We start from the raw sequence: 25,282 nt of genomic DNA, 5'->3' as shown, positions 1-25,282 counted from the left end.
GCGAGCGACGAGTGGACGATGTTGGCTGCTTCATGCTCATCGCCTCTTGTGGTGAGTGTCTACGGAGGCAGAGACAGGTCTAGTTTGGTGAAGACCGAGGCAAGGTGCAGAGTGCAAGGTGTCTATGGCCAGGCTTGGCAAGGCGAGGTAAAGTAGCGAGCATGAGGTGCATATGCAGAGTCGATGTTGGATGCGCAGCAGCGGCGGACGACGTGCGTGCGTGGTGCGTGGCAGGCGGCAATCTGACAGTTGACGACGCGCTGTCATGGTGGTATCGCCGAATCATTGGAGTACCTGTTGATTAAGGGCCGATGGCCGTGCCGAATCTTGTCAGGCAGGAAAGGGTGATGTGGGATGGTGGTGGCTATGGTGGTGACTTTTTGAGGTGGTGACGATGGCGACAACGACATTGGTGGTGGTGTTTTTTAGTCTTTCCGCTTCCCCTCACCATCTGGCCAGAAAGAGGCAAGAAGAAGAGGGGTCAACGACGGGAGGAGACAATGACAGCCCAGGGTCGGGGCACATGACGATGGTGAAGATGTCTCTGGGCGTGGCAGCCCATGCCCATCCATCACCATCCAGCCGTCCCATGGCCGTTGGACTTTCCTCTGCGCCAAGGGACCTGTCAGTCATCAGTGGCTTGGAAGAGGGCAGCCACGACGCGGCACGACGCGGGAAATAGCCAAGACCAGGTAGTGTAAAGCAAGGCAGCACAAGGTACGGATAGAGGCAGGAAGGCTAAGCCGTTGCATCCACGCGGCCGTCTCACAGTGAGCGTGTTGCTCAGATGAGGCGGACGGGATGAGGTAACGATGAGCAAACGGGCCCTCGAGTGTTTGCGGACACGCGCCCCGGTCAACAGACGGGAAACATGGATGGCGTCGCCTGGCTTGTTCTTCTTTTTGGTGACACGGGGATTACCTGAATTCAAGCCCGAAGCCTGGACCGGGCTGTCTGTGTCTGATCTGGTCTGACGAGCCTGAGAAGCGAAGCTTGAAGGAAGTGAGTTTTTGATCACAAATGAGAGAATTGCAACCATGTGCATCAAACGCCAACGAAGCTCAAAAAAGCTGCGAATGGCCCCGGTGGGTGGGAGAAGTCGCTCCGGACAATGACGGCTCATGTCGGCCGTGGAAGACGAGATGTCATTTGTCCATCATCAATCACATTTGACCACGGCCAAGGCCAGGTCTGGGCTGGCTAGCTAGCTGCAATTCTGTTTGCAACTCTATTTGTCCAGCGACATTGATAGACTTGGGGACTTGAATGTCTGTCTGTCTGTCTGTCCATCACATGTATCTGGAGCAGACGGGTAGCTAGCCAGCCAGCTCAACAACCACCACCACCACCACCATTAGCTTCCAGCTGTACGTACAGCTAGCTGCGTTGCGTCCGTTCCTTCGTCCAGTCGTTGCCGAAGGACCCCTGCCGGTCTTGGACGCCTTCTCGGGCTCGTCTCGTCGTCTGGTGCACTGGCGGCCCATCCCTGTCGGCCCAAGGCTCCAAGGCCCCAAAAGTCTCACAGCGGCGCGGATCTCTTTTCGCAAGGCCTGAAAGTGAGACTGAGCAGCAGCAGCAGCAGAGATCTCGTTCCAATTCTTCCCGCATGCCCAGCCAGGGGGTGCCGAAGGGGCCTAAAATGAGGCACAGCGAGGTGGGATTCTGTCGTGCTGTTGCTTCGCGTTGCTCGGGATGATACATTACCAGTCAGCTACTGATTAGTGCGAGAGGTAGCTACGAAATGTGTCCAATAAGTACCTGACTTGAACTTGGCTTGTGGTGTGAGTTTCGTGAGACTGAATGTAGACCAAGTAGCCTTTTCGCAAGACGAGACGACGGCCGGCCAGCCCAGACGAGCCGCGCCTGTTATTCCCCAGGAACTGCTTCGTTGCATGGAAGACCCGACCAGACGAAGCTGAGGGGAGTCGGGATTGCTTACCGGTTCCCTCTTCTGATGAAGCACTCCAGCAGAGTTGCTCGTAGAACATTCATACTGCGTATGCCGGAGGACAGACATGAGCAAGGCATGGATTCACCCGTCCAGTCCCGTTCAATTTCCATCTGGAAAGAAAATTCCAGGCGGTCCTCCCAGTTAAAAGTCCCATCCCTTCCCCGATCTTCGATTCCCTCCCGTTCCTCGTCCTCTCGTTCCATGTCCCCACCCCAGCTCTGTGGTTCTTGGATCAGCTTTCCTTGATTTTGTTTACCTCCTCCCCGGAGAGAAAGCATACACACATCACCGCCATCATCACGATCTCCATCATCATCGTCAGCAGCAGCAAAGGCTGAGCTTACCCGGACCAAAACCTCCTGAGCCCTTTTTTTCTTCACGCCTCGGCGGGTTCTCTGCTTCTGCCCCAGTCAGTGGTCCCCCCCGTCGGTGTCGCGACCCAACCGCGCAGCAGCAGCAGCAGCAGCGCACAGGGCGGTCCCCTGCTTCTCGTCATCTCGGGTCTCCGGGGTCCTTTCTCGTCGCCCGTCGTCGACTCGTCGGGTGGCTCCCTCTCTCTCTCTGTTTCTCTCTGTGTGTCCCACTGTCGCCAACCTCTTAAAACCCCGGACGTGCAGCTCCGTTTTGCCCCGTCGGTTCCGTCACGTTGCCTGTTCCTGGGTGCAGCTCCCGGCGTGGTCTGCAGCCCAGCTGTGCGACAACGTGGTGTCCCCTGCTTTGGGCGCCAACTTAAAACGACATCAACACCAAAAAGGTCGCTGCCAGAAAAATCGTGTGCGCTGGTGACCCGACACGAAACAGCAGAGACGGTCGATCACTTTTGTATCTGTCTCCGGGTTGTTGATCGAAGCTACATTTAGTCTCTTTTCGTGCCAAAAGACTCAACTCAACTTGCAACTGGACAACTCTGTCTGGTCCCAACAAGCAAGCCTCATCGCCAACAAAACGGAAGGCAGAGAAAAACGAAGAAACGATCGAATCACAGGCCCTCGCTCCCTTAGCCTCTCGTCCAAGTCCGGTTCCGTTTCGTGGGCGGCGTGCATTAGGGGAGCCAGCGGTGCATTAGCTCCCATTTGACGCCTCGGATGAGTAACTGGGTTGCCCATTACGTCAGTGACGTTCCTCTGTTGCCGGTGTATTAGCTGCAGCTTGTAGCTGTTGCTCTAGAGGTACGTTCTTGCGTGGTGTTTCCTTTCTATGAGCATCCGTTTGGTTTGGTACCTTGAGGTATGGTACGCAGTATCCATGAATGGTCTCCCCATGAATGGATAAGGTAGATGGATCAGTGTCCAGACCGGGCCTCTGTCCCACGCATGCCGTCACTGTTTATTCATGCCAACGCTGTGTTTCCCCAAAGAGTGTCTTGGGATGCATCTCGTTATCAACATTCCATTCCATTTCCATTTCCCTTTCCATACACTTCTGGGCCAAGGTCGTCGCAATTCTTCCCGTCCAATCCCACCTCACCCACAACTCTCTGGAGTATCCATCAATCACACATCCCAGGTCAGTCAAGTCAATTCATCAGCCAGCCAGTCAGTCACTGCTGCAGGCCAGGTCGAGTCGCTGTAACTCCAGCGCTTGCGGCCTGTCACCACCCCCCTGTCCTGCACCTCACCCTCCACCCGTCCCCCCCCAAAAATACCTGGGCACTCCACTCCACGCAGTACTTTGCGGAAAGAGTGGAATATTCTCGAGAAAGCATTTCGAAAAAAAGCCGAGGGGAAAAAAGTATCGTGAGAAGCAAACACCCACCCTCACTTTTTTTTTTTCTTCCTCTTTCCCCGCTGCCCCTCCCTCCTCTTTTTCCGTCATCCTCGCGCCGTGGTCCGAACCCCCCTCCCCGATCGATCTCGCGCATCGCATCTGCATCGGTGGTCGTCCAACGCTTTCTACTACGCACTATTTCACTCTGCTGCTTCTTCCCTCATTTGTCGCAAAGGGCATAGCATGCGCCCGCGTCCTCTCTCTATTCACTTGTGCAATTACGCAACGCAACCCAACGTCTTATTCTTCTGCCGGAGGAAAAGCTCACAGCTGACATACGGATACAAGCCTGCTTGGAAGTAAAGGAAAGAAAGCAAGCAAGCAACGGGCCTGAGACAAGCACAGGCATAAATCCAATCACATCCCGCCGTCCTCCCACATTCATCCATCATCCTCGCACCTCTCAGCCACACTCCTTCGCCCTCTTCTTGGACGTAATTGCAGCTACCTACCTACCTTCGTCCAACCTAACTCAGCTCCTCCGAGGTACCTCTCTTACAACAACACCTTGTACTACCGCCGCCGCACTCCATAAAGCGCTGGGTCGCCTCGCCTCGCCTCCATCCGCCTTGACACCGGCGATCCCTTCCCCAATCTCGACGCAACCCAAGAACGCCTGCAGCAGCTCTCCTCAACCACCCATTCCCCTTACCTCAATTCACCTCGACCTTCTTTTCCTCTCTCCACATGTTCTGCTCGACGAAAAGCTGCTCATAGCTCCCCGCCTCCTCCACATCGTCGCCAGTCCTCCACACCTTGTCCTTACCCGTCTCCGCCTGCCTGTGCTTCACCTTAATAGCACCCTCCCTTTCCCTCCTTTCGACATCCGACGACCGACCGAGGGTCAACATCGCCACCTACCAAACACAATCGCCAGAGGCTTGAGGGCTACACTCGAGCCAGACTGCCCAGCATGACAGTTTTCATCGCATCACTGTGAGTAGCTCCTTCGTCTGCCAGCAACCGAATTGCTCTTTTTGCCCCTCCAACCAGCTTGGCAACGTTTCGAGGACCTTGCAGACCCCTCTGCAGATGCACTTGGAGTCCGTCGACGTCCTCCGCGGTCCCTTCCGTGCCTCAGTTCTCGATCGCCTTGCCATTAGAGGCCGTTTTCTGACCTGGCGACTCTAGATTCCTCCCCAAAACCGTACACTTCGCCCTCCCCGGCACTCCCTCCCGCGGAGACCGTCTTCGCCGCACAAAGATCGAGAAGCGTCCCGAGCCCGATCGCCAGCCGAGTCTGTTCAACCCCATCCGCGACATCACACCCCCGATCACACCGACCGAAGAGACCCCCGAAAAGGACCCATTCACAAACGAGGATGGCTTCCGCATACAATTCCCCGAGGAGGAGAAGAAGCGCGGCGCGCACGTAGACAAGGGCTCCCCCAAGTGGGGTGCCCGCGCAACCCAGCCCAAGTCGCGCGCGAGCTCTCCCCCGCCCGCCATCATCGCCGAACACAGCCGCACCCTCGAAAAGGCCAGGGAACTCGGTCGCCAGGGCGTCACCCAGCCGCGTCCTCTCGCCAGAAGCGACAGCCACGACCGCGTCTTCGCCCACGCCAACTGGCGCATTATGAGTGCCGACCAGGGCAACGGCGGCCTGCGCAACGCCGCCGAGGCTGCTGCCCGCGATGGAAAGCTCGGAGACTACACCTGGGTCGGCACATTGGGCATGCCCACCGACGCTCTCGAGGGCACCCAGCAGAAGCAGGACATCGAGGACAGACTGGCCACTGAGCATGACATGCTGACCGTTTTCACCTCCGACAAGGACTTTGACGGCCACTACTCGCACTTCTGCAAGCAGATTCTGTGGCCCGTCTTCCACTACCAGATCCCCGACAACCCAAAGAGCAAAGCCTTCGAGGACCATTCGTGGAAGTACTACGTCAATGTCAACCAGGCCTTTGCCGACAAGATTGTCAAGAACTGGAAGCGCGGCGACGTCATCTGGGTCCACGACTACCACCTGCTGCTTGTCCCCGGAATGGTCCGTAAGAAGCTGCCCGAGGCCAAGATTGGCTTTTTCCTGCACGTCGCATTCCCTTCCTCTGAGGTCTTCAGGTGTCTGGCTGTGCGCAAGCAGCTCCTCGAGGGCATGCTCGGCGCCAACCTAATCGGCTTCCAGATCCACGAGTACACTCGCCACTTCCTCCAGACCTGCAGCAGACTGTTGAACGTCGAGGCCACCACCGATGGTCTGCAGTTGGAGGACCGCTTCGTCGACGTCGTCAACCTGCCGATTGGCATCGACCCCGTCAACCTCAGCGAACATCGCGCAGACGCCGACGTGGAGAAGTGGATGGACATCATGAAGGAACGCTACAGGGGCAAGAAGCTCATTGTTGCTCGTGACAAGCTCGACCACGTCCGCGGCGTCCGCCAGAAGCTGCTGTCCTACGAGCTGTTCCTCAACAAGAACCCAGAGTGGCGCGACAAGATTGTCCTCATCCAGGTCGCCCTCTCCAGCAGCGAGAAGTCCGACCTGGACGCGGCTGTTAGCGACATCGTCACCAGAGTCAACTCCTCGTGGGCCAACCTGGCCTACCAGCCCGTCGTATACCTCAAGCAGGACATCGACTACGCCCAGTACTTGGCCCTGCTCACCATGGCCGACGCCCTGATGATAACGAGTCAGCGCGAAGGCATGAACCTGACGTCCCACGAGTACCTATTCTGCCAAGACGGAAAGGTTTTCCCCGAGAAGAAGCACGGTTCTTTGATCCTCTCCGAATTTACCGGTACCGCCTCGCTCTTTGGCGGCAACGAGCTCTCCGTCAACCCTTGGGACTACCGACAATGCGCCGACGCCATCAAGAAGGCCCTCGAGATGGGCGGCGACGAGAAGGAGCGCCGCTGGAACGCTCTGTATTCTGCCGTCATGCACCACACCGGCTCGCACTGGTTTAGTGAGTTCCTGTCCAGGCTGGATCGCGTGTACGACGAGCAGCACAAGCGTGACCAACTCTCCGTCCCCCGCTTGAACATCAACACCCTTGCCCAAAGATACTCCCGCAGCGAGCGTCGCTTGTTCATCCTCGACTACGAGGGTACCCTGGTTAGCTGGGGACCGATGAACCAGATCATCCCCGTCAGCCCTCAGGTGCGTAACTTATTTACTTGGTCTTGCTTCTCTTACTAACAATAGCAGCGTACTCTCGACGTACTGAATGATCTCCTCCTGGACGAGCGCAACACCGTTTATATCATGTCCGGTCGTCGCCCCGAGGAGCTCGACCGCCTGTTCCGCCGCGTGCCCAATCTGGGCCTGATCGCCGAGAACGGCTGCTTCCTCAAGGACTGTGGTCGCAGCAACTGGACCGAGATGGCCGATAGAGAGCAGATTAACAGCTGGAAGGAGTCGGTCAAGTCGATCATGACGTACTACCTCGAGCGTACACCTGGCGCCGAAATCGAGGAGCGCCGCTGCAGTCTCATCTTCCACTACAAGAGCGCCGAGGACTACGAATCGGCCGCCCGCCAGGCCTCAGACTGCGCCAGCCATGTCAACGATGCCTGCGAGGAGCAGCGCGTGCACGCAATTGCCCTCGACGGTTCCATCGTGGTTGAGCCTATCGACTGGACCAAGAGCACCGCCGCCGAGAAGATCTTTGACGATCTGCGCATCCACATGGCCCCCGATGCCGAGCACAAGAGCCCCGTCGACTTCCTCATGGTTGTTGGAGACGGCCGTGAAGATGAGAAGGTGTTCCGATGGGCCAACGCCCTCGGTGATGACAAGGTGGTCAACGACGTTGTGACTGTCAGCTTGCACAGCCGCAACACCGAGGCCGGCGCTACCCTGACTCAGGGTGTCAGTGGTAAGTTGGCTCGACATCTCGATTCTATTCCGGTTGCTAACAAAATCGCAGGCGTCCTCCTCGCCCTCCAGAAACTTGCCTCGCTTTAGAGGCCATGCATTCACGAATGCATTCGGCGGCGCTGTTCCGCATCTTCACTCGCCGTTCCAGGCGCACAGCAGATTTGATTGTTCTCGACCCGGCCATAACACCGGGCAAATGATACCATAGTGGGTTAGCAGCATCAGGGTGGAAACACAGACAGGGAATTGCGAAGGCGTACAAAACATTGGGCATGGATTTCATTATTTCATACACGTCTTGGGCAACGATGACGAACACTCTGCACTGCATTGGGAGCATGCATCAACATGCATTTATGGAGGGCGACCTCCAACGAGAAATATTTCCTTAATCTCTTTTTCATCCGTTTCCTGTTTTCGTTGTTTTTTTCTCGTTTCGCGTCTCCCTGCCCATCACGCAGTACCACACACGCACACACATCTCACGAGTAACGCTTGCTTTGGTTTTCGTGCCCGAAGTGAAGCTTGTGATGTTGATGAGACTGACTATGTAAACGCTGCGAGAAACGACATCCGCCCACCACCACACACCCCCTACTCTTATGTATTTTTAGGTTGCGTTCTTTTGCGTTGTGAGCTCGGAGAGCATGGTTGTGTGAGTATGCTTACGCATGCTAGGACGTGCCCGGGACGGTCCTGTGTACATGTACGAAAGAGAAGTGTAAAGATAGAGGAGAGGGTTAGAAGGTAGCATTTTAAACCAATGGCATCATGCACCGTCACGATATGTCTTCAGCTTGTTGTTTCTGTGTCATCATGCACCGTCACGATATGTCTTCAGCTTGTTCTTTCTGTGTTGTTTGCTGACTTCAGGCGCCTATGTCAACTATGCTTAAGTAAGTTCGTTGAAGCATCATACCAATGTATACCGCCCAGAATGAAGCAACGTAAACCGCCACATCCCCTTCACCGTCCCCATCACCCGGAACCTCATCTCTTCCTCCTCGCCGACCCCGCTATCCTCGCTCCTCTCGACCTCCTCCACGACCCACGACACGCTGAGCCCCCGCGTCTTCGACCGCGGGATCGACTCCAGCTGTGCCTGGAACGGCGTCAGCACCAGCGTGCCCAGCGCATCCTCCCCGCCGAGGTCGAAGACAGCCCGGCGGTCGGTGAACTCTGACGCGGAGATTTGGCCGGCCAGGAGGCCAGAGTACATCCGTATCGGAACCATGTTGCGCAGCGGACTGGCGGATTTTGAGCGTGATGAGGTGCTGAGAAAGCGGTCGTTCATGAGGTCGATGAATTTGGTTAGGAGGGATATCTGCAGCAGGCGTTCCGCGTGGGTTTGGGTGGACAGGTGGGCGGAGGTGGAGCGGAAGAAGGAGATCATGGCGGACGGGTCGAGGTCTGAGAGGAGGGAGGGCCATTGTTCCGCCCCCGGCACTGCGGCGGCGGGCTCGGACTCGGGGTCGGGGGATGGTGGGTGAGGGTTGAAGGGGAGGTATCCCGCGTCCACGGGCTCCGCGACCCAGACCCCGCCGAGCTCCATGATGCGGTCGGCGATCCAGGCCTGGTGGGGGAGCTTCTCAGCCACCGCCCAGCTGAACCAGAACATGCCATCCCGGTTCGCGATGTTTGTGTCCTCTGGGATCTGCAGGACGGACTCGAGGGGCGTGTCCGGGGTTTGGGCGCGGTACTTTGCGTCCGAGGTGGAGTTGAAGATTGCGTCGGCGAGCTGGAGCATGTTGCGGGCTTTGAGGAGGGTGAGGGTCTCGTGGAGGATGTGCGTGAGGGCTTGTCGGCGGGTTGAGGGGGGTACGCCGGGGAGTTTGGCGCGGTGCCAGGCGGAGGCGTATTTGAGCTTGATGGGCTCGAGGGAGACGAAGGAGGTTACTTTCCAGAGGGTGCCGGCGAGGGAGAGGCCTTTGGAGGAGAGGGTGTAGAGGCGCGGGTCGTCTGGGACGGCGGTGTTGGAGGAGGGTGTGAGGGTTGCTGCGTCGGAGAGGCGGAGGGTGCGGGTGAGGGAGTGGAGGAAGGTGAAGTCTGCGTCTCGACCGGATGGGAATGCTGCCGGCTTGTGAGTTTGTGGTGGTGGGTGAGTTGGCGTTGACTTACACAGCGGATACCCCTCCGGCGTCTTATACATCTCGGGCACCAGCAACGACAGGTCCCCGTTGAGGAGTGCGAGCGCCAGCAGACAATGTGACAGCCCGTACCCGCCCTTTTCGAGTTCGACGGTATCGAGCCGCTGCTCGTACCCGCACAGGTTCGCGAGGATGGCCACCCGGTCCGCGACGCGGAACAGATCCCGCTGGTTGAGGAAGGCGAGCGCGGTGGCGGCGTCGCAGCGCTTGCGGTCCCAGAAGTCGGCGCCCAGGCCGATGCGGAAGTCGTTGTCGATGGCGCGGGGGTAGAAGAAGCGCACCCTCTCGAACAGCTCGACGGCCATGGACGACGACGGGTTTGCTGGGGAAGGAGAGAGCAGCGGGGTGAGGTAGGGCAGGACGTGGTTCTCGAGCGCGTCCTGGAGCATGAGGATGCAGACTGCGGTCTCGGAGAGGGACTTTTCGTGGCAGATTAGCCACCAGCCTGTGGTATCGGTGGAGGGGTCGCGGGGGAAGAGGAGCAGCATGCGGTCGGCGGACACGAAGGATTCCTGGAGGACCCAGGCTCTGGTTGTCCAGCGGTCGGTGATGAGCGCGAAGACGGCGGAGATGAGGTCGTTGGCGAAGTGCTGCATCGGAGGGCGAGGTTTGCGGACGGGGGCGGCGCCGCGGCGGTGGGGGGAGGCGGCGCCGGAGTCTTCGTGGCGGAGCTCGGCTTGGAGGAGGAGGGCTTCGAGGTGGGCTTGGGTCCAGAGGGTGGACATGAGGCCGATGCAGGTGTGCGCGCGCTGGTAGACGAGGTCCATTGACTGGATGCCGAGTTCCTTTTCGGAGGGGTTGGCTTGGTCGATGCACTCCTGGATGGTGTCAGTTGAACGACGTTGAAGTGGTTGGCATATCAAGAGACGGGAGGGTGTGGTACTTGGTCAATCCATATCATTCGAAACCCATTCTCCCTCGCAAATCTCACCACGCGGTCAATCGTGGCGCGGGGAGCCCTCATCGCGCGTTTTGTGCCATCCTCTTCGATAACGGTATACGGCGGAAGAGACGCTGCCTCGCCGTCATCATCCGACGGCTGGCTTTCCCAGCAGTACGACACAGCTACAAAATGGCGACACTCCGAAAACACCGCATCCTCCTCCGTCACCACAGCCCTTCGAATCCGGAACGTCGAGACCGTCCCCGTATTCGGGAAGAGAGGAACATGCTGGCACCCGTCGCAGGTCAAATCCTCTACATGGGTGCACGGGTCCGGGAAATCGGCCAGCTTCAGTTCCCACGCCGCCAGCGACTCCGGGGTGGGCCGGATGTTGGCGTGCGCGGCGCACATGTGCCCCGCCGGCGCCGGGACCCTCTCGGCGCATCGCCGGCATTGCCCCCGGGTCGGGGTCGAGGTTGCGGCATCGTGTTGGTCGGCGCCGTTGTCGAAAGTGAGGAAGCGGAGATTCCGCGCCCAGCGCTTGGCGTTGTCGCGCGGGCCGGCGTGTTTTAGGATCCCGTCGATTTGGGAGGAGAATTTGAGGTTGGAGATGTTGGCGTTGCGGATGTCGTCCTCCATGATTGGGTTCCTGGTCTACGTTGTGACGCCAAGAAATGGAAACTGTGGTCTGCGTAACGTCAGCTTTATCGTTGGCGCAATTGTTGCTGCCTAGTTGGAGCGCCTTCTCTTATTTGCCGCCCTATCTGACCTGCATACGGATTGCTGCGGGCCAATAATGCTGAGGTTCCATCATCAAGTCCGAGAAATCATGAAGGCCCTGTCGATGTATGGCAAGCATGTACGAACACCACTAAACGGGTTGTAACGCGAGGCCTGCGTCTTGGTCGGCATGTATGCGTACCCTTTCTCCGCCAACTCTGTTGCCATAGCATGCCCATTTATCTCAACTTCAAGGCTAACATGAATTCATACCTCAATATTAAGTCACTACGTTAGAGAAGGTACAAAATGCCGTTTGCACGAGTGTGTCGAAATACTATGTGCAGCCACAGAAAACATCGCTCGGTACAACTAAGCTCAGTGGTGTAGTAGGACATCGACTGTTGTGTTCTTGCTCCGGACTCTCGTCGTACGTAACGTGGTCCAATGACACTGGCAAGATGACGGATTGGCCTCAGACGACTGCGCTAGCGGATGCAGTCATCATGGGCTTTCACGGTCTGCCTTATGGCCAGGATGACAGCAGCTCTCAGCCGCAGTGGGGGATCTAATAAATCGAATAGTCCTTCTCCTTAACTCATCAATCATATCCTTCTTTCACAACCTGACAGCTCCCATCCCCTAACACAAAGCAAACCTTCACAATGGACACCCCAGACTCCTACTCCAGCGCCGCCTACTCCTCAGACGACAGCCGCCCGCAACGCCCTCCCCGCCGGCGCTCCCGATCCTCCGACGACGAGGAAAAGACCAAACTCACCGACATCGGCCAGACGCCCGAGGTCAAGGAGTTCTACCGCAAGAGCCGACGCGACCTCTGGGAGGACTGGGCGCCCGAGTACGTCGGCCTTGCGGGCTCCGCTGCCGCCTCGGCCAAGTTCGCCCTCATCGTGCGCCGCGAGGTCAACGTCGAGGCGACTGACGGCAACGTCCTCGCGCTGCACTCCGTCATCGTCAACAGCCCGCACATCAAGCGCGCGCTGGGCGACGTGTTCCAGGGTTACCCCGGCATCAGCACGACGCTGAAGAAGGTCGAGTTCAAGGCGCCGTTCCAGCCGTTCTTCCACCGCTGGCGGGCGCTGCAGAAGTGCGTGGAGGACGAGGAGGGGGCGGACGAGCTGGCGAGGCAGCATGTGAAGCTGCTGTATGATGTGCTGGCGCCGGAGATCAAGCCGCACATTGAGCGCGCGCGGGACCTGAGGAAGAATGAGGTGGTCTCGTTTGATTACCTCTGGACGCTTTTCGAGCCCGATACGGAGGCGTATGCGCGGGTTGACGACCAGGATCGGTTGTTTCTGATCAAGAATGCGCGATATGAGCCGCGGTCTGATGGGAGTGTCGTGTTTACGCTGAAATCTCAGTTTGTTGACACAGATGGCTTGAGATTCGGGCTTGCTTCAAAGGTGTTTGAGGTTCACATGTTTGATGATTTGTTGCCGATCCAGGAGCTGTCCATCTATCCCAGTAATCTGCACCCGGGGATGAAGAAGATCCGGGAACAGCTTGAAGCAAGAGGGAAGCTGTTTGAGGGCTACAAGGGATTCCATTACAAGGGCTATTCCGGAACGTTCGAATTTGGACACGGCGACTTCAAAGGTGTGGAGAGGCGTCAGGTAAGTAGACCTCAGTTCAACCACCTCTGAGATAACCATGGTCTGACCAGAGCCAAGATTGAGCATGGCCGCATCATCATCGACGGCGAGTCCTACTGTCGTTACGAATACCAGGTCGCTCCTCGCTTGAAAAAATTGAGGGACCCCAAGGCTGACAAGGAGAAGTTGGGTGCTCTCAAGGGTCGGATGAAAGGCCGGCGGGGGAGTTACGGCTTGCCGTACAGCCCGCCGCGTCGAGGCAGAATGCGATATGTCGAATCTGCAACAGCGGGCCTGGCGAATGAGGCAGACAAGGAGTTGACTGCGAACCAGCGCGAACTTGCTTCGCCTATGGTGCGGGGCTTTGACTTGACGTCGAAGAAATGGGGTATTTTCCACCCTCGGTATGAGAGGTCATGGCTAATACTAGCATAGGGCTCTTCTTCATCGACTCCGTGACAGAGGTGGAGTGGAACGAGGGGGCTTTCGACCAGCTTGTCTTGCCGCACGACTACAAGACTATCGTACGCGCCTTCGTCGAGGCACAGATGTCTTCAGCCAGTGCCTTTGACGATATGATTCGTGGCAAAGGTGAGTGCCCGCCCTTCACTAACCACATGTATGCAGTTTTCATACCGCTAACTGAACCAGGCCAGGGAATCATCATGCTTCTCAGCGGAGAGCCGGGAGTGGGAAAGACCCTCACGGCAGAGTCAAGTATGTGCAGCTACTCTCCGTTCCCACAGGCCAATACTGACAAATAGCATAGTGGCCGAGGCGATGAAGAAGCCTCTTTACGCCATGAGCGCTGGCGAACTCGGAATAACCGCCGATGATGTCGAAGACTCCCTCCGGCGCGTGCTTGAGATGTGCGCCAAGTGGCAAGCCGTGCTGCTCCTCGACGAATGCGACATCTTCCTCGAGAAGAGACGAGCTTCTGACCTCCAGCGCAATCAGATTGTCTCAGGTGAGTATCTACCTGGATTTCTGCACGATCACCGATAGTCCCGTCTATCTAACCCCCGAGACTAGTTTTCCTCAGACTCTTGGAATACTACAAAGGCGTCATGCTCCTGACCACCAACCGCGTGGAAGCTTTCGACCCGGCGTTTGAGTCCCGCATACATCTGACCATCAACTACCCTGCGCTCGACTTTGACTCACGGCTGCACGTTTGGAAGGTCTTCATTGACCGCCGCAAGCTCGACGCGACCGGGGCGCTGGAACCCCGGCAATTCCGTCTCGAGGAGGAAGACTTCAAGGCGCTGGCAAAGCTTGACCTGAACGGTCGCGAGATCAAGAACGTGGTCAAGACTGCGTCACTGCTTGCGGTGCGCGACGGAGCGCCGTTGGGAATGACGCATGTGAGAGCCGTACTGAGGGTCAGACGAGGGAAGCCGGCGGCTATGGGAAGTGTTGACACTGGCTTAGTAGATGAGGTCTAAGACGAGAAGCCATGATGACAAAAGCTGGGCTCAAAATAGTACTAGATCGCTGTTGTTGGAGGAGATCAAGAAGGCCCTGCGGCATCAATGATGGTGAAGTGGTCACATTTTCAAATGAGTCTGATTTATAGCTTGGCAAGTATGTCCTTATTCCAAAGTTGAGTCAATGGACCATTTCTTCCATACACTGGGTCCTCTTCTGGCATCTCAACGCTCTTGATGACGGTTTTGAACTCTCCTGCCGGCTTTTTGCCCATCTCGTTTCGCCACTTGGGGCAATCCTGCACACAGATGGTTGGCACACATTCAGGGAGACGAGCGTGACAAGCTTTTCAAATAGAGAGAGACCTACTTGAGGATAGACTCCGATGTACCGGTAGTCAGCGGAGCTTGATAGCGAGGAATGCGCTGTTCCGGCTGGAAGAACGATGACATCGCCGGTTTGCACGTCCACTTCGATCCCCCGACCGGTGGAGATCTTCCCAAGCAGCATTTTGGAATGTCCCTGAAATATTCCTTCATTGACACAGAGATATTAGAACAACGGACCGACGAAACAACGAGCTTTGTACTGACCATAGCATTCGTGGCTATTCGGATGAAAATGGCGGATGCCAATGTGTCCCCATGTGCCCTATTCTGATGAGACACTGACGACAATCATCAACAGAATGTTTCGTACTCTCTTTTCCCATCTGTTCCTCGTCAAGAAATCCGTCACTGAAGCCTCGTCTCTGGGTTCTGGGAGGACATTGCGATAGTGAAGCACCGGAAGACGGCTGTTAGGGGCATCCTCGTTGGGACTTAGGAAGTAGCACTGAACTGCCATTGTTTCAGACGGTGTCAACAAGACCAAACACGAGGAATCTATCGGCTGCGAGTCCTTGCCGTTGGATATCGTCAACCGAAGAAGCCATCTAGACAGCTCTGACTGCGGGGGCAAGATAAGGTTGCCTCTTATCAGCGTCAAAGGTGGTCTGGCCGGGATGTTCAGGCTAGAATTGCCGCTTTAGGGAATCAGCGCTATCATGAGAGGCGGGGTATGCATGCCGTGAGGCGGGGAGTCCGGACCGTCCCCGCAGGATGTCAACTCCGGCCTGGCCGTCCCCACTTTACTCCGCGCGAGGTCTCTCTCACCAGAGGGGCATTGCCTCTGCTAGAAGACGGTTAGTGCTTGGCATATCTGGGGTACAGGTAGAGGAGGTATTGTTCGTTAACGCCGAAAGGCCGGATGAACATGAACACAAGTGGTTAGAATGAAGTTTAGGGGATGACTATATGATCTCTCGGGTGACTAGCATAGGTAGTTGGTTGGAGTTGATGATACCCACTTGGCAGTGAAGGGCAACCCACCAGATCCAGCCACTCGATATTCTACGAAGTGTTTAGAAAGCATCATGGACACACACACACATCGCAAGAGCGTTGACGATGAGCCCGTGGAAAAGGTGGATGATCTCGGAAAGCCGATCGCACCCATTCCAAGCAACGGCCGTGGCACAACAGTCGAGTACACATCCAGCACTACACATGCACTCAGTGAAGTGGAAATAAACCTCAGGGTGATTGACGAAGCTGTCGAGGCCATTGGATTCGGACGGTTCCAATGGCAGCTGGCGCTTTCTTGCGGCTTTGGCTTCCTTGCGGATCAGGTCGGTACTCCAGCATCCATCAAAGGCATGTACTAACACGGACATGGATGCAGATGCTCCTTGTATCAATCTCTCTCGTCGGACCCCTGCTGATACCCGAGTTCGCGCCGAAACGCTCCACTTTGCTCCCAGCGTCCAACTACGCCGGCTTGTTCATCGGCGCGGTTTTAATGGGCCTGCTTGCGGATAATATTGGGAGGAGGATAGTGTGGCAGCTGTCGATATTTGGCATCTCCGTTGCTACTATGCTTGCTGCTTCGTCTCCTAACTGGGCGGCTATTAACGTATGGGTTGCTGTCTGTGGCTTCTTCGGAGGCGGAAACCGTAAGTCTCTCTACTGGGGAGTAGGAAATGACTGATGCTGACAACACTGATGCTCCCCACAGTCGCGATTGATCTCACCATTCTTGCTGAGAACATCCCTCAGCGATGGTCCTTTATGCTTGCCGGACTTGCGTGTGTTTGGGGACTAGGGAATACTATCACCGGCATCTTTGGTGAGACTCGCTGATCATCCCGACATAGGGTCAAATTGGCACAAAAGCTAAATCATAGTCTAGGATGGGCCTTCGTCGTACCCTTCAGCTGCCCGCAGGATGCAACACCAGACACATGTCCCAAGTCTGCAAACATGGGATGGCGGTATCTGTACATCCTCCTGGGTGGGTTATGCCTCGTAATGTCAATTGTTCGGACTCTAGTGCTTCGGACGCACGAATCTCCTAGGTGGCTAGTGACTTGCGGCCGCATTGACGAGGGCGTGGATGTCATCAATCGTATCAGCGCGATGAACAATTCGACCTACACAATTTCCGCCGACCAGTTCATTAGAACTGGGTCCACAGAAGAAGTGAAGACGATGTCATTTGGCGAAAACATCCACCGCGCGGGCAGGTTGTTTAAGGGGAGGACGCAAATTAGGTTGATGATCTGTCTGACGATGCTATGGATGTTGGTCGGCATCGCGTAAGTCGTTTTGATATAATCTCAAGCCAACTCGAGAATGGTGCATGGCTAAGTTATCATTTTCAGGTACCCCCTTTTCACAATTTTTCTTCCATACTATCTGCGCGCGCACGGCGCGGACCTCGGCGACTCAAGCAACTACACCACATACCGAGACTGGACAATCTCGTCAGTCGTTGGCATATTCGGGCCTATTCTGAGCACTTGGATGGTATCAAACAAGTGGCTCCGAAGTCGCAAATCACTCGTGTTTACCGGTGCTGCATGTGCTGCATTCGCAGGTGCCTTCACCTCGGTAAAGAACCCTGCTGAGAATCTAGCGTTCTCCTCCATGGTAAACTTCTGGCTGAATGCCATGTACGCTATTATTTACGCGTAAGTGTTCAATTTCCCTGTGTGGAGCATGGTATACTGAATTATATACCTAAGGTACACCCCGCAAGCCCTCAACGTGGAGAACCGTGGCCTGGGCAATGGGTTGCTTATGGCCGTTGGGCGTTTTGCGTCACTCATTGCTCCTTTCATTGCCACATACTCTGATGTCACTACTTCGGCTCCAATATGGGTTGCGTGCGCTTGCTTTGCGGCCATTGGGTTGATTGGCCTGGTTTTGCCGGTTGACACAGTTCCCTTCTGAAGCCCGTTTAGCATGCAGGAACTCGTTGCTTGTGTAACTCTTGTGACTATGTTTCGCGACGCAAATATCTGAGACCAAGACATGACTTTCATATGAAGATGAAAAAGGCAATTCCTATGGAGTTTTGCTAACCGGGCAGTGTCAGTTGGCTATCCGGGCAGGGTTTAACGTGTATTACCCCTTATTTTAAAGCATTTCAATTTCTAATCCTTACTATTATTGTTACTATTATTATTACTATTATTGTTACTATTATTATTACTATTATTATTACTATTATTATTACTATTATTATTACTATTATTATTACTATTCTCGTCGCTATTATCGTTACTATCGCTATCGTTGTAGTCTATTATTATCGTCTATCGTCGTCGTCTATCATTAGATCGAAGTATATATGTACTACGATTAAATTTATAGAGGGTACTGCCCAGATAGCCAATTAGCATTGCCCGGCTAGCAAACCTCTTCCTATGTTTGTTCACTATCTTCGGCGTCGTCATGCACTGAAGATGGCAAGACCTTACGATATCTGATGAAAGATTAGGAACCCAAACTGAATTTAATTATCCACTATCTGAAGAGTTGAAATGGACCGGTTGGTGAAGGCTGAGGACATGACGAGTATTCAGCACCGTCATCACGCAGCCCACCATGCTTCGCCTCAAATAGGTTCGTGATATGCCTGTTGCCCAAAGCAGCCGCCACATCTAATGGTGTTCTCTGTTGTTTATCCTCTGCTGAAGTATCCAATCCCTTGCCAATGAGATACTGGAATCTCCTTTCTTGGATGTGCGATTTGTTTCTCTCAGCAGCCACGATATGCAGCAGCGTCTCCTTTGCATGATTCACCACGCCGAAATCCACCCCCTTCTTCTCCAAAAGATCAAAAACAGGATTCTCGAGTGCTTCGAAATTTTCTTTTCGCCCAACTGGATTCCCAAAAAGGCCAGGTTTGCTCTCAAGTACGGGCCGGGGTGAGAACAGGGAGGGCCCAGTCTGAGAGACCAGGTGGTTCCCGACATTCGTCTTGGCTTCTTGAGTCGTGGCCCATGATGAGAAACGATCTATGTGACCAGACCGGAAGAATGAGAACACAGGTGTCTCCCCAATGCTATTGGGAAGATTTATGTCAACGCCCAAGGCCAAAAGCCGGTCCAAGAGTTGACGTCTGGGGCCGACGACGACTCCATCCTCTGCGACGTTGAAGACTCCGCCTAAAAGGAGATGGAACACCGTGTTCCCATCCTTTGCGGAAGTATATGGATCGCTGCCGGCATCAATTAACGCATCCACGACATCTGTATTATCTTTGAGACGCGATACAGCAAGGTACAGTGCAGTTTGACCACGGTTATCTCGGATGGATGGGTCTGCACCTGCATCAAGCAGCAGTCTGACCTCGCTCGATGACGTTGCTAGATGGAGAGGGGCGGTGCCATCTTCAGATACTTGATTGACAAGCTCTGGAGCCTGCGAAAGAAAATATCTCACCGCCTCCAGTGTCTTTCCCTCAGCAGGGAAGAGTTTGTGGAGGACATTGCAACCTTTGTTATCATAAGCCCGAATATCAGCGCCCCTTTTGACCAGGATTTGGACAGGAGGAAGCTCAGCGATGTTCTCCGTGCTGTAGTTGACGAATTTACCAGTGATGGGGTCATCCCACTGACATGCAGACAGGAGCAATGTCTCTCCAGAGTCATCGCGTGTATCCACATGCTCGAGAGGGAGCTCGTGAGAGATCCACGAGAAGCAACCTAGGCTGAGAACGGCGTGAGCAACTGTTGTACCCTCATATCGTGTGCATAAATCCGCTCCATGATGAATCAGAATTCTAGCAATCCTGTCGTATGCGGAGATACCCTCGGCGTCGAGACCAGAACTACATTGCTTCCATGCTGCATGATGCAAGAGGTGCATAGCAAAGGGTGGGAGTCCATGTAGGTTGGCCGGGCGACCACGGTGACCGACCTGAAATGGATTCAATTTCCAAGACGGCGTTGAGAAGACTGATTGCATCCACATAGCATGCTCTGTCTTGGGCTTGCTTAGGTCTTTGGTTTCCCGTTCATTAACATCCGCACCACTTGACAGAAGAAGCTCAAGACCATCGGCGTCTCTGTCATCAATGGCCGCTGTGAGCGCAGAGTATGTGACGATGGCGCCATGGTCCAGAAGGAGTTTTGTGAGACCCGTATCAACTCTTGCTCGAGCTAGACAGGACTTGCCTTTGTCATCGACAGAGTTGACATCTGCGCCGAGCTCAATCAGTGTTTCAACAGCCTTTCTCTGGAATATGATTGTCCCGGCGTGACTGAGGGCATAGTTTAGCGGTGTTCGGCCTTCTCCATCGCGAATTTCTATGTTGGCTCCTTTATTGATAAGGTAAGGCAGAGCTTGACTGATTTGCCACCAGAAATCGCCTTTCACGACAGTGTGAAGAGCAGATTGGCTTGCAAGATGCCATCCGGGTTTTGGTCGACTGAGCGAGTTAAGATTAACGCCGACGGACTCAACCAGTACGCGCAAAACATCCATATTCGGCTGTTCACGCGAGCAAGCCGTGATGAGAAGCGGGTGAATCATATATCCGCTACCCTTCTCATGTTCCACGCACCACGCGGGATCCTCCAACTTGGAGGTGATTTCCGAAGTCAAAAGATCGGCAAGGTTTGAAGCGTCGCCGCGAGAGATTAAATCGTGTACAATACTTCTTTTGTCGTTGCTGAGCTCAAGACAGTCGATCTTTTTCCGCTCCTGGGCTGCGAGTCCCGGGAACCTAAGATCCCAGAGCTTGTGTGAATGAACATCGTGGGGGTTTGGAAGACGACCATAAATACGTGGCCTCTCTGTTGAAGCGCCATAACAGAGCTGCACTATCCCCGCAACAAATCTGGCTGTTTCGACTTCCTCAGACATGAAATTTTGTTGAAGTTGAAGTGACTCTCGAGCATGCAGGAGGCATTCAACGGTGAACTCCTTCTTGATGTGCGCAGCAGCCGTGATTGTCTTGTCAATCGTTTCAGCTTTGCAGTCTGCAGTGCGGATGAGGAGCTCTAAAATTTCAAAAAGATGCTCCGATGAGGACTGAGAATGGGAATGAGATTGAGGCAGTCCCTGTCCAAAGACTTTAACATATCCGTGGTCCGGCTTATCGAACTTATTCATGGAACCAATCATGTACGAGGGTCCGCATGGTGGTGCCACCTCAATATGGGCACAGCCATCCCAAGCAGAACCCTCGAATGTGGTCGTCTCGATTTCTGCCCCTGCTTCTAATAGAAGCCTCACAGTCTCGATTGTACCGGAAGCGCAGGCATAGTACAATGGTGTCCTGCCTCGAGTATTCCTCATGTTTACCATCGAGCTAAGGCAAACGCTATCGAGAGCTTCGATCAGTATCCCCACGATATTCGTCTTTCTGTTGAGGGTTGCAAGGTGCAGGGCAGTCAGACCATCATTCGTAGTCTTCCATGGGTCCGCACCTGCTTGCAGCAGCCTCATGGTGTGGTATGGAGAGAACGTGGACGCCAAATGAAGAGCTGTAACTCCTTCGTTGTCTGAAGCGTTGACTTTATTCTGGAGCTGGAGGACTCTGTCAAAGGCGGTGATGCTTCCAATTGGTTGGGTTTTCATGGGGTTGGAAGCTGAGGTCTTGAAACATTCAGGCATCCAGCTACTGGCAACGTGAAGGGGTGTCCGGCCGGCGTTGTTCGGTTGATCTATACTGAGTCCCAGATCGAGAATCTCCTGGAAGATTCCGGTCTTGCTACTGGCCTTTTTGTGTAGAGTCTGGCAATAACGTGGCAAAACGACGTGCCAAAGTGTGTTACCGTTGAAGTCAGCTTGATGTGGGTTGATACCTTTTTCGATCAAGTATCTGAAACATTGGATATCAAATCCACCGTGAGAGTGAGATAAATAGTTGTGAAGCAAAGACTGTCCTTTTGCGTTGATCGTGTCCAGAACCGCACCTACGGAAATCATCTTTTCGCAGATGTCCCTCAAACCGCGGACACTCGAGAGGGCCGCCTTTGCAATTGTGTTGTACAAAGGTGTTTGGCCTTCTTTGTCCCTCAAGTCTATCCGAGCACCGGCTCGGACAAATCGAGAAAGGAACTCCTCTTCAATTCCCTCACGATCCAAGGAGACTCCTCTCCCCCAAAAGCCATTGCGTCTATATCCAAAATGGTGCAGGGCTGTTTCTCCCTTTTTGTTTCGCATGTTGATATCGGCGCCAGAAGCCACCAGACCCTCAATCAAGCGCATAATCTTTTCCTTATCAGCTTTGATTCCCACAAGATAGTGAAAAATTCCATCCCCTTCTCCGTTGGTAGCCAGCATGTCGACGCCGAAGTCGACCAGTTGCATGGCTTTGTCAAGTTCGCCGTCGCTCAATGACTCCAGGAGAGGAGTATGGCCAGCATATGTCTTCAGTGTTGTGTCTGCTTTGGCATCCTCTAGAAGCATCTGTATGATCTCTCGGTCATTTGAGAGATGTAGCAGTGTCTCTCCATGCCTCGTAATTGCGTTTGGATTTGCACCAGCTTCGAGAAGTATACGTACAGTTGAGGAATCGCGGGCGCAATGCAGTGGAGTCTCGAGGTCAGAGTTCGTCTGGTTCACATTGGCTCCTGCCAGAAGCAACGCATCAAAGCACTCCGCCGTCACCTTGGGACCAGGATCAGCATGAATGCCGTATACTCTCCGTGAGGCCAGCGCGTGTAGTGCAGATTCACCCACACCCGGCGGTCGGGCTTCGGAACCAGGCGTAGATCGCAACACATTCGGGTCAGCGCCTGCTGCAAGGAGCCATTTGATGGACTCCAGATCGCGTTTCTCACAAGCGTCGTGAAGTAAGGTACCGACGAACGAGCCAGTTATCTTTGCGTTTATATCCACCAGAGAACTCTGCAGGATCTTGTCTGCGACCACAAACAATCTTGACTGGACTGCGCGCTGAAATGCGTCGGTTGCCTTGCTAGGCGTGTCGAAGTATGATGAAAGGGCGATTGCAACATCCTCATGGCCGCTCATGCATGCCAAGTCGAAAGCTAATGAACCCTTCTGTTCGAAAAGTCCAAATGACCTGTCGCTCACTTTGGTGTGTGCTATATCCCGCACGAAAGGATCTGCCCCGGCATGAAGAAGCCTAGTAACGATGTTCAGGTAGTTGTGTCGGGATGCATGATGGAGGGCAGTGTATCCCTCATCATCGAACGTGTTCATGTCCTTGCCATGTTGTAGGAGCAAATCAACAATCCGGTCATGGCCCAGCCGTGTGGCACGTGGCAACGCCCAGGAACGTATCTCAGCATTATCGATGTCATTTGTTTCCTCAGGTCTTTCCAGCAGCATTCGGGTGAAGTCTACAAGACCGAGATCAATAGCTGTCAGGAGAGGCGTTGCGTCGACATAATTCCTCCTTTCCTGAGCTAGAGCGACCCACTTCAACAGATTCTCTCCATGGAGAAGTCTATTTAGAAAGTGCCTGATCTCTGTTTGGTCGAAACCTGCCGACTCTGCCTTTTTGACATGATTATACCAGTTCAGTGCGGCGTACTTCAGGAATGGTGCGGCCAACCATCGTTTCTTGTGGTTCACAACTGCAGGGCACTCGTGAGCCGGCCTAAACGGGAGCTTCCTGGGTTGAAGCTGGACCTCATCCAAACACCTCGAGAGGAGGTAGGAGAGACATTGAGCGGCGAGAAGATTGTGAGTAGCTCCATACTCGAGAATGGGAAAATCCCTTGTCTTGGGATTCGTGGTTGACCCTGACAAAAACTCCGTCAACGAGTGATGAACGACGCATATCGTCTCGTTCGGGAGAATCTCCAAAAGCGGCCCGCATGCAGCACGAACAAGTTCCTTGGTGTCTTTGAGATTCAGCGATGTTTTGGAACCTTGCGTAGTATTGATGATCTCTGCGATTTCGAGCAATCTGAGAGGTCTCCTAGCATGAGTAACCCATTGTATGACCAGTATCTGAATATCCTGGGGCACGCCGGATCTTTTAGCATGCTTTTGAAGAATATCACTGTACATGATATCGAGATTGGAGGGCAGGTTCTGTAGAACCTGTCGAATGCTGGCTTCAGGGCGAAGCAAGGAGTCCATCGCTAGCTTGGCGTATAGAAAAAGACCCTTGGCATTTCCTGGAACTGCTCTTTGGATAACAACGTGGTATTCCTCTGGGATCGATGATGTAGACAGCCGGTCTTGGACATAGGCAGCGATATCTCTATCAACCTTGTCCTCTTCAAGTCTAATGCTGACGAACTTTGCGTTTCGTAGCGGCTTCTCAATGATGGCTATAGGTCGGCTGGTCATGACGACTTTCAACTTGGAATGGCTCGATTGACCGAGTTCAGCCAAGGTCTTCAAGAAGGACTGCGTGTGTTCCGTTTGGTCCATTTCATCCAGTGCATCCACTACACAATAGGCCTTTGGAAGCTGAGCCAGCGCAATTCGTAGATAACTCCAGAAATCGTCAATTGAGGCGCTGTCCAGGGAGCGGTTCTCATCCAGAATTCGCTTCATTCGCAATTGAAGTGGCGGACTGAACTTGAGAACTTGTGCTAACCAGTCTCGAAGGGCAGCCACTGGTTCGTGATTGGATTCGATAGTCTGTCGGAAGAAAAAGTACAGCACTGGAACGTCCTCTTGAACTAGGCGATAAATCAGGGAAGCAGCGAAGACCGACTTTCCCGAGCCAGGTATGCCTGCGGGCCGCAAGGATCAGCTCACTCCAAGTTCTCTGATCAATTGTGGCTTGCTCACATACCTCGGACCCAGAGCAGGCCGTCATCATTGCCATCATGCCACGTGCGATAGCTGGGAGAGGACAAGAGCCAGTCGCCAGTGCCATCGAGATGAAAAGAGAGGTGTTTCTTGTATTCGCTGCTGTCATCGTCGTAGCCAGTTGGTTGTAGCCATTGTCGAATCCTTGTAAGGGTTTCTGGCATTTGAGGGAGGATGTTGTCTTCGTTGTAATCGCGCACATCATCATGAGCAAGGATGACTGGGTCGTCTTTGGCGAATAAACTACCCGACTTGTCTTCACGAGCAGGGGTCCCGAATAGACCGCCGAAGATACCTGACGACATGGTTCAGATCGGTCAGATCGTTCGGATATCCTAAATCAAAATTAATAGACTACGCTCTATAAGAGAAAGATGGATGGTGGTCGAGCATCTCCATGCACAATCTTTACTTTGCAGAGTTCTCCAAGCGGAGTCGGAATTAGGCAGCAGAGCGTGCGGCGCAGGCGCTCGCCCTCCAGCCGACCCAAAGTCCCACGTACAGGGTTTCTCGCCACGCTTGCCGCTTGTGGCAAGTTTCTGATTAACCAAGGGGTGTAGACTCAGAGCACCTCAGCCAAAGGGCATAAAATGGGACCTTTGACTTCCTGCGGTCCCTAATGATTGCTTGATTTAATGATATTAAGGTCTTTGATGATTGGGTATCCAAGCATAGAGCTAGAAACCGATTCCCCTCTCACTGGGCGAACATCTTTCGGGTCTTCATATTGTGTGAATTGATGGATCCTCTAGGGGATGCCAATAATCGAACGTTGGTGACGGAGAAGCCACGTCGACTGGCTACTAAGCCCAGTCTTGCGCAATTTTCTGGGCTCGGAGCATGGTGCCCTGGGGCGAGATGATGTGTTTGT

General features: G+C 54.3%; 7 protein-coding genes across 7 annotated transcripts; 3 read left to right on the top strand and 4 right to left on the bottom strand.

The window, feature by feature from the left end:
• Positions 1–4,631: 4,631 nt before the first annotated feature.
• Positions 4,632–7,631, top strand: GCG54_00010476 (putative alpha alpha-trehalose-phosphate synthase; the record flags this gene model as incomplete). The annotated part of the gene is made up of 4 exons (XM_045410399.1): positions 4,632–4,654; positions 4,850–6,824; positions 6,873–7,542; positions 7,594–7,631. 4 exons carry the CDS (start codon positions 4,632–4,634, stop codon positions 7,629–7,631), a joined length of 2,706 nt encoding a protein of 901 aa, XP_045264358.1.
• An 826-nt stretch (positions 7,632–8,457) lies between these two features.
• GCG54_00010475 (uncharacterized protein) lies at positions 8,458–11,213 on the bottom strand (the record flags this gene model as incomplete). Its single annotated transcript, XM_045410398.1, has 3 exons — positions 8,458–9,590; positions 9,663–10,509; positions 10,575–11,213. 3 exons carry the CDS (start codon positions 11,211–11,213, stop codon positions 8,458–8,460), a joined length of 2,619 nt encoding a protein of 872 aa, XP_045264357.1.
• A 746-nt stretch (positions 11,214–11,959) lies between these two features.
• On the top strand, positions 11,960–14,352 carry GCG54_00010474 (ATP-dependent zinc metalloprotease FtsH 3; the record flags this gene model as incomplete). Its single annotated transcript, XM_045410397.1, has 6 exons — positions 11,960–12,928; positions 12,986–13,311; positions 13,338–13,498; positions 13,559–13,624; positions 13,677–13,874; positions 13,940–14,352. The coding sequence occupies 6 exons, from the start codon at positions 11,960–11,962 to the stop codon at positions 14,350–14,352; spliced, it is 2,133 nt and encodes a 710-aa protein (XP_045264356.1).
• Positions 14,353–14,477: 125 nt separating this feature from the next.
• Positions 14,478–14,845, bottom strand: GCG54_00010473 (uncharacterized protein; the record flags this gene model as incomplete). The annotated part of the gene is made up of 2 exons (XM_045410396.1): positions 14,478–14,633; positions 14,657–14,845. 2 exons carry the CDS (start codon positions 14,843–14,845, stop codon positions 14,478–14,480), a joined length of 345 nt encoding a protein of 114 aa, XP_045264355.1.
• Positions 14,846–14,887: 42 nt separating this feature from the next.
• Positions 14,888–15,181, bottom strand: GCG54_00010472 (uncharacterized protein; the record flags this gene model as incomplete). The annotated part of the gene is made up of 2 exons (XM_045410395.1): positions 14,888–14,986; positions 15,008–15,181. The coding sequence occupies 2 exons, from the start codon at positions 15,179–15,181 to the stop codon at positions 14,888–14,890; spliced, it is 273 nt and encodes a 90-aa protein (XP_045264354.1).
• Positions 15,182–15,749: 568 nt separating this feature from the next.
• GCG54_00010471 (putative MFS-type transporter PB1E7.08c) lies at positions 15,750–17,607 on the top strand (the record flags this gene model as incomplete). The annotated part of the gene is made up of 6 exons (XM_045410394.1): positions 15,750–16,004; positions 16,058–16,328; positions 16,391–16,501; positions 16,565–16,970; positions 17,037–17,345; positions 17,400–17,607. The coding sequence occupies 6 exons, from the start codon at positions 15,750–15,752 to the stop codon at positions 17,605–17,607; spliced, it is 1,560 nt and encodes a 519-aa protein (XP_045264353.1).
• Positions 17,608–18,183: 576 nt separating this feature from the next.
• Positions 18,184–24,716, bottom strand: GCG54_00010470 (uncharacterized protein; the record flags this gene model as incomplete). Its single annotated transcript, XM_045410393.1, has 2 exons — positions 18,184–24,332; positions 24,395–24,716. The coding sequence occupies 2 exons, from the start codon at positions 24,714–24,716 to the stop codon at positions 18,184–18,186; spliced, it is 6,471 nt and encodes a 2,156-aa protein (XP_045264352.1).
• Positions 24,717–25,282: the final 566 nt, after the last annotated feature.

The sequence above is a fragment of the Colletotrichum gloeosporioides genome (assembly GCF_011800055.1).
Source record: "Colletotrichum gloeosporioides strain Lc1 chromosome Unknown consensus_46, whole genome shotgun sequence".
Classification (NCBI taxonomy): Eukaryota; Fungi; Ascomycota; class Sordariomycetes; order Glomerellales; family Glomerellaceae; genus Colletotrichum; species Colletotrichum gloeosporioides.
This window is presented reverse-complemented; position numbering and strand designations above follow the sequence as displayed.